We start from the raw sequence: 21,094 nt of genomic DNA, 5'->3' as shown, positions 1-21,094 counted from the left end.
ATACTGTATGTATAAGACAGCAGAAAATAGAAAGAGGGTGAGAAAGGGGAAGACTGTATATGCAGGTTTATGAATTTCCACAGAGCTGTAACAGATATAATTTGTTTATTTGAAAGTGCACGTCAGTGTATTATTGCAAATATAAATGGAAATTTTGATTGTTATTATCTTGGACAGGCAACACGGTGAATGTTTACTGCCTCTGTAATTTGCAGTGTTGGGAGAGGGAGGCCATTTAAAGTTCCACTTACAGGCTGTGTGACCTTTTGTTTGTTGTGAAAGCAGCATAAAGTTCAATTTATAAATTTAACACAAACACCAGCTTTTAGATCAGACAAACCTACCTTTTAGTGACATCCTGCCAGAAGTTATGGCTGATGTGGCCAAAGGGGGTTTGTCATCAGATCCGAAAACCGACAAGTTAATATATATAACTATATATTCTACATTGTCTGAGTAGTGATGAATGTTTCACTTGATTCCAAATGTGTATATTTGCAGGGCCGAAACAATGATATTGAAAGTTTGCAGGGGCTGTCATTCAGCAGGTAGAGTGGGCCCCCTAACCTAACTGTTAGGTTGGGGAGCGGCATGGTGACAGCGGTCTCATAGCAAGAAGGTTCCGGGCTCAAGCCCCGGTTCTGGTCCCCTTTTCTGTGTGGAGTTTGCATGTTCTCCCTGTGCCTGCCTGGGTTCTCTCCAGGTACACTGGCTTCCTCCCACAGTCCAAAGACATGCAGCTTAGGTTAACTGATAACTCTAAATTGCCCATAGGTGTGAATGTGAGTGTGAGTGGTTGTTTGTCTATATGCGTTGGCCCTGTGATGGACTGGCGATCCGTACAGGGTGTACCCTGCCTCTTGCCCAATGACAGCTGGGATAGGCTCCAGCCCAATATTGCAAAGATATGCTGTATTAACTTTTCCTGGTGAGTGCTTTTTCATGATGACATGATCAGCTTCAGAATAGAGGTGATATGTTGGGATAACATGTGGATGGCCATGGTAAAAACACACTAACATCTAGGTGAAGGTGAAGAAGAGTGAAAGGTACTGTAAAGATGAAGGAGAAAAAGAAGAGAATAGAGTTAAGTTTAAAAAAAAGTGGAAGTTATTGCTTGTCCTTGTCAAGAAGAACCCCAGTATCTACCTCTCTATCTTATCTAGCCTCAATCACATCATTATCACTCCTTACCTTCCTCCTCTGCCCTTTTTTCTTTAATTGGAAACCTTTTCCATCTACCACTCTATCCTCACTTATCTGTACGTCTTCTTCCTTCTCGCTCATCTTCTGCTCTGCCCTCTGTTACCTGCGTTTATCCTTCTGTCACTGCTCCATTCCTCTCCTCCATCACTCTCCCCTCTCTGCATGTCCCTTTCCTCAGGCAAAAGCCCGTTCTCATCCATTCCGCTCCTGTCTCTTCTCTGTCATACATTCTCCTTCCTCCTCCTCCCCCTCTTCCTCATCCCTCTCTCTCCCTCTCTCTCCCCCACCACTTGCTCTCGCCTTTTCTTCCCTGCAGCACTGTCGACGAGACGAGACGTCTGTGTGTACCATACACTGATCTCGGCAGACACCTGTTCCACCCCCTCCCTCCCTCCTCCTCTCTTCTCTCTCCGCAGACACACATGCGCGCGCACACACACACACACACACACACACACACACACACACACACACAGAAGGGGATGAGGGGAAAGCGTGAAGCAAAACGCTCCAGTGAATAATTTAAGTCTCTACAGCAGGGAACCAAAATGGAGCCTGTCAAGCTGACAGATCCATTGAAACAGCAAAGAGACAGGTCGCTCACTACCTGAAGTCCGATACTGTGCCTGGAAATGATAGACTGACTAATGATTCTTTCTTATCTCATTAAATTTAAACTTCAATAACCTTTTTAAAGGTGAAATGCTGATTACACAACATCCCTCACATCACTTAAGTGATGCAAGGTGAGCCAATAGACCCTGAGATCGGTGATGAAGTGCTGGTGATATGAGTTTGATTCCTACAGAGCTCAAATATTGATCTACGTATCAGTGATTCACTTTGAATATAAACCCCCCTTCATGTGGCAAAAACCTATTCAACAGCACACTAAATAATGCAGCATTTAAAGAAGAAGAAGAAGAACTTTGAGGGCAAAATGTAGGAGACAGCATCAGAAGGTGACACGTGGGCAGCAGCACTCACAGTTCAATGGCTTTGTTCCACATGATGACATAGCCTGAGAGCATAAAGGACTCCACGTTGACGATGTGGATGTTCCCCCGTTCCGTGCCGATGTACAACCATTTGCTCTGGAAGGGCAGGTGGCAGAAAGTTATTCTGTGAAGAGAACGAGAGGGAGACAAGTGTTAGAGGAGCGGGAGAGAGGGAGCAGAAAAAGAGAGGAGGAGAAAAAGGGGTGGACAAACCAGGAAGAAAAGATACAGACAAGCCAGAGAGACAGAAGCTTCTTGAAAATCACTTGATGTCCTATTATAACGAGAGACAAATTATGCAAAACTTTGAGAGGATTATTTACCACTCCATCAGGTCGAAGCAGTCGAGATGAGAGTGGCAAACCAAAGAGATTTTTGAGTCATTCAATCAGCCCCTTCTCTCCAGACCTACAGGATACATGAGGGCAAAGAGACACCCATAATTCTCCTGTTTTCATCATCACCCCCCCGCAACCTCCTCCTTTCATCCATCCATCAGATTTAAGTTTAATGAGAGGTTATAAACCCTTCCTTGCTTAACTGGGGCTATCCATTCATCTTCTCATCCCTTTTTTTCATCATTTTGCTCCTTCATCTATCTTCCGATTCAACCTCCAGTCCGTCTGAGGAATAATAATGTGCAACCTTGGTAATCTGGCTTGCTAATATTTCAAGGTCATCCAGCTCCTACAGTGATCCTTTTGATTCTGCACGCTGAGCTTGAGCTGCACTTGTGGACAGCAGTGGCCTGTGTCTTTAAGACAAGGCCCCTAAGTTTCATCAGCTGGGAGATCCACCTGAGTAGAAGGCGAAATAAATTTGTAACTATTTCTTCTGACAGCACTGTCTTCTCTGGGCTTTATTTAAAGGAATAACACACTGGAGGATTTCCTGTGGGCATTAACTCATATTTAGGAATGGAATCACTCAGCACAACGAGTTTAATATTTGAATGTAAAATCTGCTGTCACAGATGAATTAAGTGTCAGACACACTGTCAAAAATATATTACACTGAGATAAAATAAAGTATGTTTTCTTCTTACAATCAGATTAAATGGTATCTTGACAGAGATGAATTAATAAAACTGGCATTGAATTTAAGGCGCCATGCAGTATTACAGGAAGATCATAATAACCAATTTTTCCAGGCTTCAGTGACTTTTTCTAAACAGCACAATAGCTGTATTTGCATATTTGCATTAGCAAAAATGTTTTGCAGCAAATAGGTTTTTCATTTGATGCCCCCCCCCCCCCCCCCCCAAACACACACACAATAGTCTTGAGAGAATGGTCTGGCTGGACCCATTATTGTTCTGCTAGAGGGGGAAAAAAAATGCTCTGGCTCGTTTGTATTTATTTAAACCAATCACAGGTTGCTAGCTCTGAGGTTGCTGTTGTTTCCCGTAGCAAAGGGGATTTTGAAAACGGTAACATGCCGGAAAGGAAGGAGAATGCAGCGGCAAGTGGCAGCCTACATCCAGTGAGCCAGACGACCCCTGCCATATCCTCTCCAGGCAACTGCAGCATGATCAACATTATTTTGATTGAGGTTTGGTTAAGTTTAGGAAGAGATTGTGGTTTTTGCTAAATACTGAAAAAAGAATTATCAACACTGGCTTGAATTGTAAGATATTTAACCAAAACCCAACATTTCCTTCCCCTGACCTTAAATGCTTTAGTAAACTAAAACTAACAAAATGTGGGATACAAGACTATAAGCCTGGTATCTGACTAAGCCAGGGCAGAAATTATGTTTGGCCAAGGGTGTTAGTGGCACAGATGTAAATGTATTTTGTAGGAGATAGGGTTAAACATGCTGCATTACATAGGCATGCATACAGTACACATTAAAAAAAAAAAAAACTGGCTTATGTCCTTGCAGTGACTTTAAGCACCTTTCCTGTGTGCGCTTGTATCTCTCTCTCTCTCTCTCTCTCTCTGAGTCTATCTCACAATATTGCTCCGGGGCTGTATTGAGAGTAGCACACATACATTTTCCCTCTCTGCCCCAATGCTCTGCTCTAACACATGAATATATTCATATTTCTGAGTAGAGGTGCAAGGCTACTTGACATAAATCTCATCCACACAGTCCAAAATGTGAACAAAGAGACACAAAACAGCACTTAAACATATAAACACTAATCTACATTTACATTAGAGCAGGAATATGACCTGGCTTAATAAAATGTGGCGATACAGATGCTCATCTGAGAGCTTATCTTGCAATCCTTTCTCCTACAAAATATGTTTATGTGCACTATTAATTTGCTTTGCCAAATAAGCTCCCTGGACTTTGCAATTCAACAAAGTCTTTAATTCTGAGTCTTTACTAAAAGAGAAAATGTATTTGCTCATGCTAATTAGTCGTATATGAGCAAGATTTTTAGAAGACAGTGTTCTAAGAGTATGAGCTGACTTACTGAAACATGGGCAGTTGGTAACTGAGATACACACACTCGTACAGACTCACTTAACCAGGCACGATGACTAAGAGCAACATGACTTTTCATGACAACTTCTGGCGTCTTTATATCCAGTAGGCAGACTGTCTACTGGATTTAATGTCCTTTTCCATCTGCACAAACAGATGCGCCTTGTCTTTGTACTCTATACAAGGGCTGGAGAGTGTGTGCATGTGCTAGTTTTCAGGGAGATGATTTAGTGAAATACAAACACTGTGTGCACAAATGTCTATTTGTCTCTGTATTTATGTGTCTGTGCATGCTTGTGTCTGTGTGAGTACATTTGCACGTGCACATGCCTCTCAGCACCTGATATAAATTAGTGTAACTGCATATGTTCTGTATGTAAATGTAACTTGTATATAAATATGTTTGATCTGTGTATATGCGCACATACACACTAACTGATTAAGTGTTCTGAGAGCCAGGAAGAGAGGGCCAACTGAGAGGCAGTGTCATGAACATAATTATACAAATTTGCTCACAGTTTGCAAGTGTGTGTGTGTCTGTTTCCCCTGCATGTGTTTGTGTGCATGCAAATACAAGTGTTTTTTGCAAGTGCAAGTGTGCCTCTGTGTGTGTCACTGTGTTCACACTTGTCGTGTGCGCACGTGTCTCCTGGTGAAATCTCCAGGCTTCAAGTGGTCACGACACACAAAGGCAGCTGCCAGCTTGCAGGCTCAGGGCCAAACACATTGCCTCAAAAATGACAGATGCCTGCCACACACAACTCTTAGGCTAACTGCACTGTGGGCTAGATGTATAAGAGCATGGTTCACTGCAAACGAATTGGGGAGAGGGGGAAACTTTAGAAGAACATGATTTGTAATACAGGGTTTTCTGTGATGTACCTTTCAAAGAGGATCGTCACTACAAATGAAGTAGTCTGAGCCTGCCTGTCTTTAGAGAATCATCAGTTCGAAAACTTTGATCTAAGCTGCCTTCATCTCATTATAGGGACTTTTTCTGAACAACTTTTATTATAACTGCCCCTCAGCAAAGCGCTGACCACTTAACTGCTGAATGGCTGACTAGATAATGTGGTGCAAAAGGGATATGATTTGGTTCCTATAATGAAAGTGTATCATTGTTGCAGAAAACAGTAATGTGACACATAATATAACACTTAAAGTTTAGACATTGTATAAGAATGTATTGTATCCAAACATATTAATGACAGAATTATGATTGTGTGCACAAAAATGGCAGGGGAAGATACTGACAAGAGGAGTATGGCGGTCATGTGTTAATCCTCTGTTATCTCATCTGGTCAATATTCTCTTCTTCTACAATGATCAGAACATGAGGAAGTTTTATAGTAATTGAGAGTGCAGATATTCCTTTCAGCGTTATTTGGAAATGGTGTTTTGGACAAAGACAATACATAGATAACCAATGACTATTAAGCAACAATGAAAAAAAAGTTGATTAACTGTCCAACAGCCTTTAGACATCAGCAAAATAGCCCATCATTGTTGAAATAACAATACACACATTACATAAAAGCTGGTGGCATACAGTATCCATCTGGCAAAGCTCCAGCCTGGATGCGTGGAGTCTTTTCTAATCTGAGAGGCCAGAGACTCCAATCTACCCACATGGTCTCAGTTACGAAGAATCTAATCTGATAACAGACAGCACACACACACCCACACACATACACTCATGGAAACTGTCTCCACAACACATCTCTCGAGCACTTTCACACTCCGTCTCCGCTATACAGATACAGTGCACCTGCAAAATTAAATCCAAGTATGTGCCTCTGTTAGAATTAATGCAGAAGTTGGTTCACCATCACAGTTTTTATAATATATACAGCTATTCAGTCAGAAAGTTAAAAAGGAGAAAAGGGAGACAGGAAAAAAGTTCTGGAGGGATATACATAATCCTAGATCAACAGTCCTGAAGTAACCTTCATCAGTGAAACATCTGAGTAAGCTCTGTTTGACTGAATAATTACATTTTTTCAACCATTTTAAGTCATTTAACTGATGCACTACCAATGTTGGCAAACTACTGAGAAAATCATCAAATCTGAGGTTTATGTTTTTTAAATAACTGTATTAAGTGACTGATCAGTTTCCAGAGGCACAGATTCAAGTGGCTAAACCCAAATATATCGAGAATACAATGAGTTAGTGTTCTGATAAACAAAATTTCCTTAAAGGAATCTTACCTATTAGCAAAAACAAAGTGCAGAGATCAAGTCTCATTTGTGCTGTGGTGTGTGTGCGTGTACATGTGGCGACCCAGACTCTTATTATCTCCCATCATATCACCCTGCATTGACAATAGCATCCACATCTGCAGTGCATTCCTGTGAGGCCAGGAGGTGACGAGAGCATCCTACGCCAGAATGACTCGACAGGATTTCTTTTGCGCTCCCTGCATCCCCACACTCCTACCCACAGACTGACTCACTGCTCTCTGGCTGAGGCCCAGTCTGTCTCAACTCCTCCTCTCCTCCCTTCTCTCCTCTCTCCTAGTGCCTGTGATCTGATGTGAATGGATGCTGACGCTGGAGGGCTTTCCGCCACACTGCTTTCACCCATCAACTCAAATTCTGATCAGGGGAAGGAGGGAAAGAGGAAAGAAGGAAGGTGAGAAAGAGGGATCTGTTTGGAGATTTGGAATGGATCCTCAGATAATAGGCAGCCTATGGATTTGTAAAGGTGAATTATATGTAGAAAATAAATGTGAAAAAAAATGTTAGTCTTTCTATTTTTCTGCCTACCTACTTTTTATAATATATACAGCTATTCAGTCAGATACTTTTTTAGTTTCTGTGCATTACCATTTCAACAGTTAAAGTGAAATTTTTTGATGCTAGCAGTCACAAAGAAAGAAGCTATTACAAAGAGAGCTGTATCCAGTGAATGCCACCCAACAACATTTTTAGATAAATACACTTTCACTTCAGCTCACTTTCTTCCCAAAAGTTAGATAAGAAAATTGATACCTCTCACATTGTCCGTGCACTAAGTATGAAGCTGGAGCCAGGAGGCAATTAGCCTAGCTTAGCATGGAGGCAACAGCTAGCCTGCCTCTCTTCAAAGTTAAAAAAACTCATGGGTAATTGTACATGGGTACATGGTAATTTTGGTAAATTTCACAAAAATTAAAACTATTCCTTAAAGTAGTCTACAGGTGAATACCAATACAAAAAACCTGCAAAAACAATGTGATATCCACACAGAAACAATCTCTGTGGTTAATAATATACCTTGCAGTATCTGGAGTAGTTTAAACATGAGTGCTCCATTTGGCTTGTGACAGGCTGTTGTTTCTTTTTATTCTGTTGCACCCTGTTAGGAGGCTGTCAAGGCAGTTCTGGTTGGATGATTGTCCTTTTGTTGACGGAGGAAATGGCTGCCTTGTCCTCTACACCCTGACAAGCTAAAGTCAAGCTTTGAACAAACAGTCAGAGAGGGGAAAAACAAAGGAGCAATGGTGAAAAAAAAAAGAAAAAGGAAATGGGAAGGGATTGGCGGTGGGTGAACAAGACTTTTATAGGTTTACACATCTGTCAGATTAAATCCTGCAACATGTTGGTCTGAAAAACCACTGGCACCATTTCTTGGCTTCACTTCAACAACTCTTAACTTCAGATGACACTTTGAACTGTGATCTTCTAATAGCCATTTAGAAATGTAACCACATGTTATTTCTTTTGACAACAGTATTAAAAGGCCTTGATCCAGACAATAAAGATGTGCCTTTATAACAATAAACAGAACAGTGATCTCCACTTAAAAAACAGATTTTCAAACTAAAGACAATTGGCTAAACTGTGAGTTGAGATAAGAAGGCCCAACAAAACCCTGATGGTCCCATTAACTCTGCAGACTGTATGTAGTTGTATGTCTGCACACAAACAGTGAAAATGGAGTGATCTGCAAACACTTAATTTGATTTCTATTCTATATTAAATCAGCACAGCCATGGCATTTGTCATTACTTGTTCCAAGCCACATGATAAATGAGTAAAATGAAGTTCTATAACTGTTACATCCATGTCAAGAGGTGTGAGTCAGCCACACATAATGTTACCATTTCGATGCATTTACTTCCATACATCTATGTTTATTGCTCGTCATGGTCCTGGGAAGCCTAGCAGCCCAGCATGTTGTGCCAAAAGACACAGGAATACTGTTAACAGGTTGCCAGTATGTCACAGGCCTCAGGGGCAAAACCGAAAACGTAATAGAAAAGATGCAAACTTGTTGTCATTGCTTAGTTGAGCGACTCCAAACTGTTCGGTGAACACTGTATGCAGCTGGTGTTCTGTGAGACTGCAAAGCCCTCAGGTAAAATCATTGCAAGGGGCCGTACAGCCAGATTGATGTCTGAAGCTGAGATAGAAAGACTGTCTCAGTCATGAGGCTCAAGTATTTGCATTTTCTCCTCTAATCATCCGGTCCTTACATATTATGTATGTATGAGGAGTGAAAGGCAGGATTCGTCCTTCTGAATTTTTAACCAAGGAATGAAGAGTGGCCTCATCCTACTCATCCTCCTCCTCCCCCTTTATTTTTACTCTCCATTTTTTCATTCATCATTATCTCTTTCTTGAATTCTTTATCTATTCTTCCTCACAGGAGACCTTTTCTGTACTTTCTTCCACTGCTTTTAGGTTTACTTTGCTCTGCTCTTCCTCCTCTTCCAAATGTCCCCAAGTAACTTTACAGCTTCTCCTTCCCAGCATGACGTCTGTTGAGATACAGTAACTCAGCTCCTCTCTGATGCTGTGTCTCTGGGTCGTTGCGTTGGACGGCCATGCTTTCTAAATGTCAGAGGCGGTCAAGCGCCTCCGCAAGAACACAACCCGCCGTAAAAGCCGCTGCTGGCCACCTGTCCATCACATCACCGTTGTCTCACATCATTGGCTCTGACGTTTAACCCATTCCACTTTTCACAGTGACAGATCACTGGCCAGTGAGATGATTGGCTCTGATGGGTAATCGCTGCAGTTTGTGATTGGAGGAGACAGTGGACACCAACTTCCTTGAGGTGAGGTGCTGCATTTCACTCGTCTTCATCTGATGTTGGAAGGAATGCTTCATAACTGCATGGCTGTTTTGCACATGTCCCTTACATATATCATGCCAACATGGCATTTTGAAAGCATACAGTTTGGCTTTTGCTTGATTTAATTCCTCTCTCAGATATAAAATATATAAATATATATATAAAATCATTTTCTCATCATGTGAAACTTTTCGAACACCCAGTGTTGGTGCATTCAAAGGCATTCCAACATTTACAATTTGAGAAATGTCTGCTGTGCATATTTGACTGTAAAATAACCAAATAAGCCAAATATCGTTTTAGTTGTAGGCTTATCCTTGATGGTGCATATATGTTAGTATGTGATAATAACACAACTCTAACAAATTCAAAGCATAAAAGTTTGATAAGAAATTTATCACAAGCTTGTCTGAAGTCTCTGCACACTGGAATCCACTGATTGCTTCAAAGGAGGGGGAATTAATCTAAAAAGTTATGATATGCCTTAAACCATGATTAGTAATAACATAAAGTACACACAAGTTGTACTTAATAAACTACAACAAGTAAAAATACCTGTAAAATGATTCTGGATTTCACCCTTATTATGCAGTCACCATCCTATAGTGGGTATGTGTGTGTATTCACATTCATGTAAAAGTGTAGGCAGGTGTGTCTATTTCTTCTGTGGGTTTAGGTTTATGTTCTGTTTGTGTTTGTGTTCAACAACCTGCTGGTGTAAACCCTCAGGAGTTTGGGTAGGTTTACACCTGTGCCCCGGTGATGGGAACACCTCAAAGGCAGAGTAAGTGACCCAAATAATGAGTCTTTAGTTAGAGGCCAACAGAGAGGGAAACAGAGAGAGAGAGAGAGCGAGAGCAAGAGAGAGAGAGAGAGAGAGAGAGAGAGCATCAGCCTCTCTGTCACCTCCTTTGCCCTGTGCACAGTTTTGCAGGCGCACATTTGCCAACTGAAATGCCGTCTGTTTGCATACAGTATGGCAGTCAGCGAAATGTAACAATTCAAACAGGTGGCAAACTGTGACACTGCCCCTGCTCCGAAAGCCACTGTTGAGTGTTGCACAAGAGCAAGTGTGAGGGACTAGTGAGGAGGGAGAGGACAAACTGAGACAAATGGAGAAAGGAGAGCAGCAGGAAGATGGGCACATCGACTTTGCAGGCTTTCAAATTGTTCACAGTTTCGAGGACAAGTCTCTTACCTCTCTCTGTTGAACTTGAGGGAGTGAAGGATGGCTGGTCTCTTCTGCCTCAGGTTCCACAGGTGGACACTGTCATCCGCCAGAGCACTCACCAACGCTCCCTGTCACAGCAGAAGAGACATTTCATCTCATACTCAAAAATGTAAAAAAAAGCTTCAAACAAAACACTGGTAACATCATTGAAATTTCATGTGGGTTATAACTAGATGAGATTTTCATAAACACATCCACAGACTGCCCATTTTGTCTGTCAGCATGACATGCATGAGTCAGACTTCATTCCTTGGAAACTCAAGCTGATTTTAAATCATGCAGCATTCTCCCAGGTAACCATGATGATTCATAAGATGTATATGAGTGTATGTGCGCGTGTAGGAGGCACTAAAAATCGTCTCCATCTCCCTCAGGGTTTGTTTGAGCTGCTGAGTCACAGTCACAGACGCTGACAAACACACACACAAACACACACACACACACACACACACAACTGAGCATGAAATACTGCATTTCTCATAAATATAAAGTAAATCAAACTCATGCTTTTTCCATATGAATCATAAAGTGCTGTAGGTATTCAATACATGTTTCCGGCTTGTCAACTTTCACATTTGTGTTGTAGCCTTTGGCTTATTGTGACATATGGACAAAGGTGCCTATTTTAGCTGAGCAATTGTTTAAGAAGGGATGGATGATTTGAGGGTTGACTCATATGAGTGATTTTAAAAGGGTGGATGCAAACGGCTGCTAATTGGCTGTTTAAAAATCTGTGGTCAGAATCAAGTGACACTTTCAATACTGCTGCAAATAGGTAAGAAAAAATCAACAAAGTTCTTGCAAGCAATGTTCCCTCTAAGCTGCGCGCCTGCGCAATCGCGCACTGCTCCCACTTTCTCCGTGCACAGCAAAACTATGTAGTGCATAAAATTACAGTGTGCGACAGTGTGCACATCTGATGTTGCTCACAGTGGTCCAAGGAATTCTCAGGGAGTTTGTGTGTATGCTCAGACACATGAAAAATTAGGGGGAATATTGCTTGCAAGTCTCATTGACAAGTGCATTGGATCAAGAAATGCCACATCATTATATATGAATGTATAAAATTAATTTATATGAAATTTACCTGGAAAAAGTCTGAGGATCTCAATGTGTTGGATTTCTTGGTTCTGTCATACTACTGATACCATTAAAATATCAATATAAATTTAGGTACCCCTTTTTTTAAACTTGATTGGTTTGAGGAGTATTGATGTTTTTCTTCGATCTTTTTCTTTCTACAAACTGTTGCATCAATATTTAATGTTATTTTAACACAAGCAGTAATGACATATTGTCTAAAATTAGCAAACACCAGGCTTTCGGTGTCAACTTTTTAATAAGTTTTAAATGCTATGAAGAGGAGTCCTCAGTACTCTGGGAATATCTTGTCGAATGACTGATTTTACTCTTACAACATATAAGGAAGAGGACAGCTCACCATGTTAAAACATGGAGAAGAGCAGATAAGGCAGGTGACCTATTTCACACAACCATTATAATCATTCATCCACCCTTATTTCCAATGGCACACAGTGGGATCAATATTTTTACACATTTTAGGGGTGAAATGTGATTACCGGGGATGAACATTCATGAATCAGCCCCAAATCTTTTTAACAGACTAAAGTGGAATACTGCAGCAGGATAGTATATATAAAAAAAATCTGTAACACTATTACCCATGGAGTTATCCTGTCTTTGGAAGAAAGTACTAGCCTTACTGGTGAGTACAGACACATCACTGGAGTAATTGAGCAGTGTGAATATGTTTTAACTCACCTTCGTTGATTAGAAACTGCAGTTGGATGACGGCAGCTCCGCTCTCATGCTGACAGTAACACTCCACACCTGGACGACCAAACCTGAAAGGTTCTCTGTCAAGGAACATGCAGTACCACCAAAGTAATTTATCACGAGACCACTAGTGTGTGTTTCTGTCTGTGTGGGCAGCCCAGTATGTACTGCAACTGCCTGAGGTGTCTTTAGCAAGTCAGTAGCAAGTGCCTCAGCATTTGAAGGTCATTTGCTCCTTCACTTCACCTGATTCAAAGGTCATGACATCTGCTACCTGGTTACCTGCTGGGAAGGAAAATGGAATATTCACAGTGACGTTTTCATAGTCTACCAGCAGAGTTTGAACATATTCATCACCTACCAGAAAGTATCTCCACATTGCAGGTCTATACCATTTCAGACCCCCACATCCCTGTGAATCACATTCCTTCCCTGAAAATACTGTAATTATGCAACACTTCATTATGCGCCCTACAGTTTTACAACATAGAGCTTGGTTTTACCAGGGGGCATTTTGAGAATATGTTCTTAGAATAAAGGCACTTAGGAGCCAATTATTATACACAAATAATAACATGTCAGACAGAGGAGGAATAAATATATAGAGTCAAAACAAGACAGTGGCAATGCTGCAGCACCAACTGTTACAGGACTGAAGGGGAGAAAATGGGTGGGGTGGGGGGTGGTGGTGGGAGGTGGAGTGGGGAGTGGGGGTGGGGGGTCAGATATTCAAATGTACAGAAAATGAATCAGCGGTGAAGAGGTGGATATTATGTGAGCAGATGAAAGAATAATAGCGGTGAGGGAGAGGGAGAAGGAGAGAGGGAGAGAGAGATAGAGAGAGAGAGAGAGAGAGAGAGAGAGAGAGGATGCAGTTAAACAGAGATCGACAACTCCGATAAAAGATGCAGAAGAGAGAGAAAACAGGCAGAGAGGGGCGGAAGGATGGAGGCTGGGGAAAAAAAAGAGAGAAGAGAGGACTGACAGAGAATAACGAGCTTCTCTTTCCAAGGAGGGTGAACGGGTGAGCTTACTGATTATATCCATTCATTCTTCCCGTGACTCTCAGGACTGAGGTGGGGGGTGGCAGTTTTTCATACAGGGGGCATACAGAGGTATAACACCCAAGGGAGGACACTATTGCTCATCATTAGTGTGTGTGTGTGTGTGTGTGTGTGTGTGTGTGTGTAAGGGTGGGGGGCGTGGTACGTTTCTGCATGCGACCACACAGTAAATTTCCTGCAGAGCTATCCAACTAAAACACAGTTTGAGACATGCAGCTTCTTATGAATACAGATTGATCAGGGACATTTCATGCATTTACATACACACAGAAATATAGGCAGAGTGACGGAGGAAGACAGAGGAAAAGAGATGTTCCTTTAATTAACTGTTAAGTGGAAGAAACCCCACCACGTTGGTAATAACAGTGATAGCAGCAGCAACAACAGAACAATCAGAGCTCACCTAAGAATCTAATTCAAACACCAACAATCAAGTCCCTCCTCTCCCACAGTGCAAACTGCGCCTTCAGCCCACAGACAGGCACCAGTGTAATTTATTAAGCTGTAATGCATGTAATCATTCCTGAGGTGTGTTGTGACCATCCCAATGAATAAAGCCGCCACATCAACAGAGGCGGCACCACACACCTTGTTTCTTTGCAGCCAAATGGGCCTCTCATTCTGCACATTCATTTTACCTGGATACACAATGGTGTTTATAAGTAAACACACACACTATAAATGTATTTTCATAGCTATATTTGACAACAAAGTGTGAGAAAGCATAATGCTTAAAGCTGCTATGATCAATATTTTTACCTAAACAATGGATCAAACAACTATGTATAAATGACAGTGGTCATTTGTAGCAATGAATCTATAGAGAATTATCAGTTAACTCTGAAGCATCATAGCATATTCCAACTCACTGTACAGTTTTTTTCCAGCCCTCAAATTGACTGTTGTGGTTCACACTCATCAGTCTCATCAACATCCTTTCAACTGTTTTCAGAAAAAAAAACATTTGGCAACTAGCTGGTAAACAGTGTGGAACATTTAGCAGCTAAAGAGTTGGATATTTCCCTTAGGGGTTAGCGGAAACTAAACAGAGCTAAAAGGAAAGAGAATATTGGCATTGCATTCATTAAGACGGCCACAAGATAATCTTGAATCATAAATTCACAATTGTGAATATCTGGTCTGTGCTGTGACTCACTAAGTGCTAAATGATATATTAAAACCCTGGAACTTAGGGCAATAATGTAGAAGTGTATAAGACTCATCTTTATCAGAAAGACCTGGTGGGTCAGTCTTAAATCACCTTCTTTCACAGAGCACATGCTGGTTCCCTTCCAATCAGATGTCAGCATGGTACAGTAGTTTCTGTGCTGCCCGCAAAGCTGCCCCCCAACTCTTCAGGTGGATTACGCTTTGCCCTCTCCCTCTTGGACAGGTGATTACTGGACTACAGCTCTAAGCCAGTGATGCCCTGACCAGAAAGAATCCAGCAGCTTATGATCTGTCTCATTCTACCTTAGACCCCCTGGAAGTCATGGAGGTGCATTTCTCTTAAACAAACACTGCATGGGATCCATAGGAAGCAGAGCTGGCTTGAAAACTGGCAGCCCTCTCTGTCTTCACCTTCACATAATTGGGACAATAATGGTCCCTTGCTGGTCTCCAAAATCTATATGGAAAGGGAAGCAACCCTGTGCCCAATGTTCAATTATGCAATTCTATTCTTGGGCTTTTAATTTACGGCCACTTTATGTATGATGTATTCCAAATACGTCCTGGAAACAAATAGGGGATCATTTAGCCTCTCCTCAAATGTATGTATATCAACATCCTATACATCAGATGTTGTTAGGTGGGATTGAGGAGTTGTGTTTGAAGGATTCAAAGTCTTCATCTAGCCTGCAGTTTGCTGTTTTGCTTCCATACAGCAAAAAAAAAAAAAAAAAAAAAAAAAACCTAACAAAAAAAACAGTTAGTGTATGTACACCTTGAGTGTTACCACAGTAACCAAAGCAGACGGGTCAATGATGCCTGAATCGCATAAACCCAAGCTGACTACTTGGAAGGAACACTGTGAATAGAGAGTTATCATTATTTGGTTTGAGGAACAGGAGAGAGGAAAAACAGAGAAACTCTCCTGGAAAATTCCTGGAAAGCTAAAATAAATTCAATATCACTTAGTACGTGAGAGCAGTAAAGAGAGAAAGCAAATGCTTGGGGCTCATATTTGTATTCTGGTTCTCTATTCAAAACCTTGGGATTGTGCACTCATACAGCACATGTCCACTACGGTGGACACAGTGGTGGAGTTTGTAACACAAATACGTCCAAATACTGTGTATCCTTAGTTCAACAAAGAAGAGTAATGATACTGTTTGGTGGTCTCATAGTGTTTGGAGGTCTCAAAGAAAGTAAAATATGTAGAATAAGGGAAGGTCACTGCTGCACTGAACAGTCAAAGTTTAGAGCTTCATATGCTGGGAAAAATTAAAAGACAAAATTTAACAGAGAGGCAAAAAAGCTCATCAGCGCACACCGAATCACTGTCACGGCCAGTGGATAAGGACAGAGGACCTCGACGCTTTCTCCACTTGACCTGGCATGGCTGCCATCCTCCAGGATACTGCTGCTGGCTAAGCTGTCAAAGGTTTGTAGAGGGACACTGACGTCCATGTAGGTCAAATTGTGTAAGAGAGGGAGAGCAAGCTTAGATCAGCTCATTTAATGAGGTTTCTTGATGTACGGTGTGCCTGAAAACTCACTAAAGTGATGATGCTGTTGCAAAACATAAGAAATAGTTACAGCTCAAAGTGTTGAATGCAATTGAATCACTGATACATGAAGGTAATGAGTGGAGTTGGCGACTGTATATTACTGTGAGAGATTGATCTGTAGTAAGTTAATCGTTGTTTCCTAATTTGAGGACAGAATGAAGGAATGCTTGGATGACAAGAAATAGATCATTATTATTATTATTATTAAAAAATGAAGAATGTTACTGTTACTAGTTACCAGTCAAGGGTAGAAATGAATACAAAATTTTTTTTTTAATTGATGCTATTTTCATAGATATTGAACAGGATCATAAACTCATAAATCCTCTCATTTTTCTAACAAATCTGTGTTAGTCTATGGCAGAGCATTCAGAGGAGTACACACTCTCTGTACATAGTTTCATCTCTGCACAGAAAGTGTTGAGCATCCTTTTTTCTACTGTATATAACCTTCACACATGCACCAGAGTGTGGTGTTAGTCAAGATAGTTTAGGCCCGGGCAACAGAGCGGTCCATCTAACTCAAAGTGACTTAATTGAAAACTCTTTCCTAATGTTGCCTGGCAACCAAATCTTCCAGGGCCTCAGAAAGAGAGAGGAAAGGATTTAAGGTTGTGCTTTTTAAACTGCTCATACTGCCTTCTCTCTGAAGAGAGGCAGCCATCCCACAAGCATATTATCATGAAGCACACATACACACTGACACAGACGTGATCATAAGAAACAGTCCAGCAAAATAAATTCACACCATCAAAGAGGGAAACAGTAGCATTTGTTGCATGTGTTTCAAATGAATGTTGCCATAATAATTACCATAAATGCTAAAAGACCAAGCTTCAGAGCATAAAGTAGTATGCAAAGAATTTGGCCATAAACTGAGTTCCATCACGAGAACTTTGCTGTAGCAGACACCAGCTCTGTATACCACTCTCTACATTTACATGTGTTATATATATATAAGGATATATATAAGGAATTAGTGCTGACAGAACAGTTTATACCTCACATACACCACACAACTGTTATGTTCATGTGTACCATGGTAAAACAAATGCTTCTAAGACCAGACTATTATGAGTGCGCTACCATCCACCAGTTTTTATTCACATTTTCAGTTTGTGGCACAGAGCCAGTGGTGCCGACTGGACATGCGATCAATTTTCATTTTATTTTCTGGAATCTCACAACATTTGAATAAAAACTTGACAACTGATCATTTGTCTTTTATGTTTAACAAATTATTTTGCAGCCTCGTAAGGTAAACTACTAAGGAGTGAAAAGGGCTCTTTAAAGTTTAATGTATTTGTGGAAAACCTTTACCAAAAGAGCAAGTAAGAAGGTTTATCTGAACACTTTACACTGATGATTGAGTCAGCCTGGCTGTTCAAGTTGATTTATTTGACTGATTTACAATCTAATTATTAGAAAAGCTAGCAAAGGTCATGGATAAATGCTTTGTTTAGATAACTAATAATCTAAGGGTTTACAAATGAGTAATTAATTAATAATGGTTCTACTTGTACCAGCAAATTATTTATTAATTTATTTATATATATCTATTATTATGAAATTTAAATAAATGTTTTGTAAATGATAAAAATGATCATTGTTATCAAGTGTTGGTATAAAAGAGACTCCATCTTCTAAGTAACACAGTGCCTGCGTTATTTATTTGAATGCCCTTTCTGCTGCTCCCAATATCTGATGGTAATTCAATCTTTACCCGGTGCATGAAAGCTTTTACATTTGTTTTTGTAAACCTCCGGCACTGGTTAACTGTTTACCACTGTTGTGTCAAAATGTGTTTCCTATAAAATACATGTTTTCCTCTGGCAGTGTGCCTCTGCCTCAATTTCACGGCAGAGTGGGAAATAACATAATTTCGATTTCTGTGGGTTGTTTTCACATCATTGGCTTTTGACATGGTAAAAACAACGTTAACAAAATATTTCACGGGATTACATAAAGAAAGGCAGCTGGAGACACAGAGTGCTTATAATGAACATGATCATATTCTTTTTATGATCAAACTGAAGGTGCATTAGCTTACATAATCAACTGAGTGGATTTTACCCACAATATTTCCTTAGGGGAAAACATTTTGGTACACCTCGAACAATCCTCTGGTGCAGAAGAAATGCTGAATTTTATGCTATTATGCAGCTGTTTGGGACAAAAATATGAAGATAAGAACAGACTGGTCACACTGTGATTGACAAGTGACAAACAAAAAGGCTGCATCATTGTTTTCTTAACAGTACAAATGCCAGAAAAATAAAATTAGCCCAAATAAAAATGGGTACATAGCCTTTACTAAATTGTAAATCTCTGCGTCATCATTTTACAAGAAAAGTTCCTCGACATCTCAGTTGGCATTGTCAAATTTTTTCCACTATTTTAACAAACATGACCCACAGTTACTCCGAAGTGCCTCAGCTCAGTCCACATGGGACAGGCTCAGTAGGAGATGTGTCACAGTTGCTGACAAGAGCGATCCTCATTCCATTTTAACCAAGCGAGGTCTCTACCCCACCCCCACTTTCACCACACTGCACCAGCCCTAAAAGTGGACAGACTGACTGCAGGCATCGATAGGAACGAGACAAGAAGACAGGAAGAGGAAGAGGAAGACAAGAGAGCAAAAGCAGAAAGTGGGTCAGCTTCACGTCTTGTCAAGTCCAATGAAATTTTTCCAGAGCTATTCTGGAAGTCAGAGTTGACTGATATCACTTTTATACTGCTTCTTTTTACATTCATTTTAGTCAAAGCCACGGGCAACTTTCCCTAACAAATAAAGGTGAGTCATCGGGTGTCTGACAAAGCAAAGTTGTCATAGAAAGAATTGGCTGGGTACAGCGGGAGCACAGACTGCCGGTTTTATGAAACCATGTTGTCCAGGAATAGAGTTGATCTTGATAAGATTGTAATTGAATAAGAAGGTGCCTGTATTACACATGAGACAAGGGCGGGTTTGCTGCTTGTCAGCTTACCTCAAACATGTCATACCTCTGTAAATTTGTATGTCCGTGAGTGGAATAAATAGAATAATGAAGGAGAGGATGCAGCAGCGTCTGACAAAAATAGAAAGCTCCAGAGGGGTGAGAACAAGACGGAGGGTGGACAAAGAAGAGAGGCGAGATTTTAATGTGAGCCTGAGCAATGAAAAATGATAGACAAGATAAAGAAATGGATGTAGAGGAGCGGAAACAGTGGGGGGGTAGTAAAAGAGAAAGAGGCGATTAATGGAAGATAAAGAGGAGAAGGAATGAGGGAGAGGCACCGAGAGAAAGCACCAGAAAGAGCAAGCCTGGGAGCACTGGGTTGCTATGACGTTAGGCCTGAAGTGACGTCAAAGCTAGCCACTCATACATCACCCTGCCAGAGACTGGGGCGGGGCCACAGGGCACAGGCTGCTCTGCACCGGACCCAGAGACAAGAACGAGGCGATGGAATTCGGGAGGGTGAGGAGAGGGAGCAGGCAGAAAGGCACTGCAAAAATAGTAGTAGAAGGAATGAAAGACAGAAAGGGAGAACAAAATAAGGAGGAAAGAAGTAAGACAGGGGGAAAATAAGAATGCCTTTACAACAGTGAATCAAGGAAACAGCACAGTAATAAGCCTAGAGGAACAACAATCTTGCAAAGACCCCCATCGTAACACACATTACTCAGCTCCCATTGGATTTGTGATATTCTACAAATCATCCCTAATGCTGCAGCCCACCTTGACCTCAACCTGCCTCAACACTCCCGTGTACCCATTTCATGCCCCCCCTCCAGCTGCCTGCAGCTGTTTACATCACATTTAAAGGCTGCTGAGGGAGCTGCATCCCCGTTCCTGCAGGCCACGATCCAGCCCTGCGCCATGGCCAGCACTCAGCTATTACCAGGCACTTTGCTCTACCTTTCTTAAGTCAGCATTTTGTCACCCACCCTGACTTGGCACATTCGATGATGCTTTTAATAATAGCTTTTTGAACTGCACCATTTAATGTGAAAATAATGCTCTCTATACTTTTTTATGTATCAATTCTTCATCTGACACATTCAAGCCTCCACACATCCTTACAGCTTGTGCCACAAAACCAACATTTACATTTGAACATATTTCTAGTGGCATTACTGCATCAGATCAACACTGTTCTATATTTTTTCCTTTATTAACAGCAGTGTAGGAGGGAAAGCATATCCTGCGTGTCCACCAGGGACCTCTCTTTACAATGCTGACAGGGTTTTCTTGGTTTATGTGAAAGAAAAAAACATGTTCTGGACAAAGAGGGCAGGGCATTTTTTTTTCGCTGAGCAGCACACCGGTCAGTGAAATTTGAAAACGTCTCAACTTGAACAAAAAAATGTGCTTTAAACAGGTTTTCAGCTGTCGCTTAGCAACAGCAGGAACGGTGACTAGCATCCCACCAAGGTGCCAGTACGCGCTGCAAGCTAAAACAGCTCTCTGGACACAGGTCTTCACCCTCTGAGCTTTAGAAATGTATACATTGTAGCTCTAAAGGGGCCCTGTGACTTGTTTGTGTTAATCTGTTTTCTTTTTTCCTTCCTCTGCCAGGGCACT

The 21,094-nt window shown here is 41.1% G+C and overlaps 1 protein-coding gene across 2 annotated transcripts in view; it reads right to left on the bottom strand.

Moving 5' to 3' along the window:
- The window catches only part of stxbp5a (syntaxin binding protein 5a (tomosyn)), a 94,791-nt gene that overhangs the window by 47,418 nt on the left and 26,279 nt on the right, over positions 1-21,094 (bottom strand). For both annotated transcript variants that reach the window (XM_051071864.1, XM_051071863.1), the window contains exons 3-5: positions 12,719-12,798; positions 10,901-11,003; positions 2,194-2,328 (exon numbers count right to left, since the gene is read on the bottom strand). In XM_051071864.1, coding sequence (XP_050927821.1) covers positions 2,194-2,328; positions 10,901-11,003; positions 12,719-12,798 — 318 coding nt within the window. The remainder of the gene's footprint in view (positions 1-2,193; positions 2,329-10,900; positions 11,004-12,718; positions 12,799-21,094) is intronic.

This window comes from Lates calcarifer, linkage group LG7_1, assembly GCF_001640805.2.
Source record: "Lates calcarifer isolate ASB-BC8 linkage group LG7_1, TLL_Latcal_v3, whole genome shotgun sequence".
Taxonomy (NCBI): domain Eukaryota; kingdom Metazoa; phylum Chordata; class Actinopteri; family Centropomidae; genus Lates; species Lates calcarifer.
Note: the sequence above shows the minus strand (reverse complement) of the source record. Positions and strands in the feature narration are given on the sequence as shown.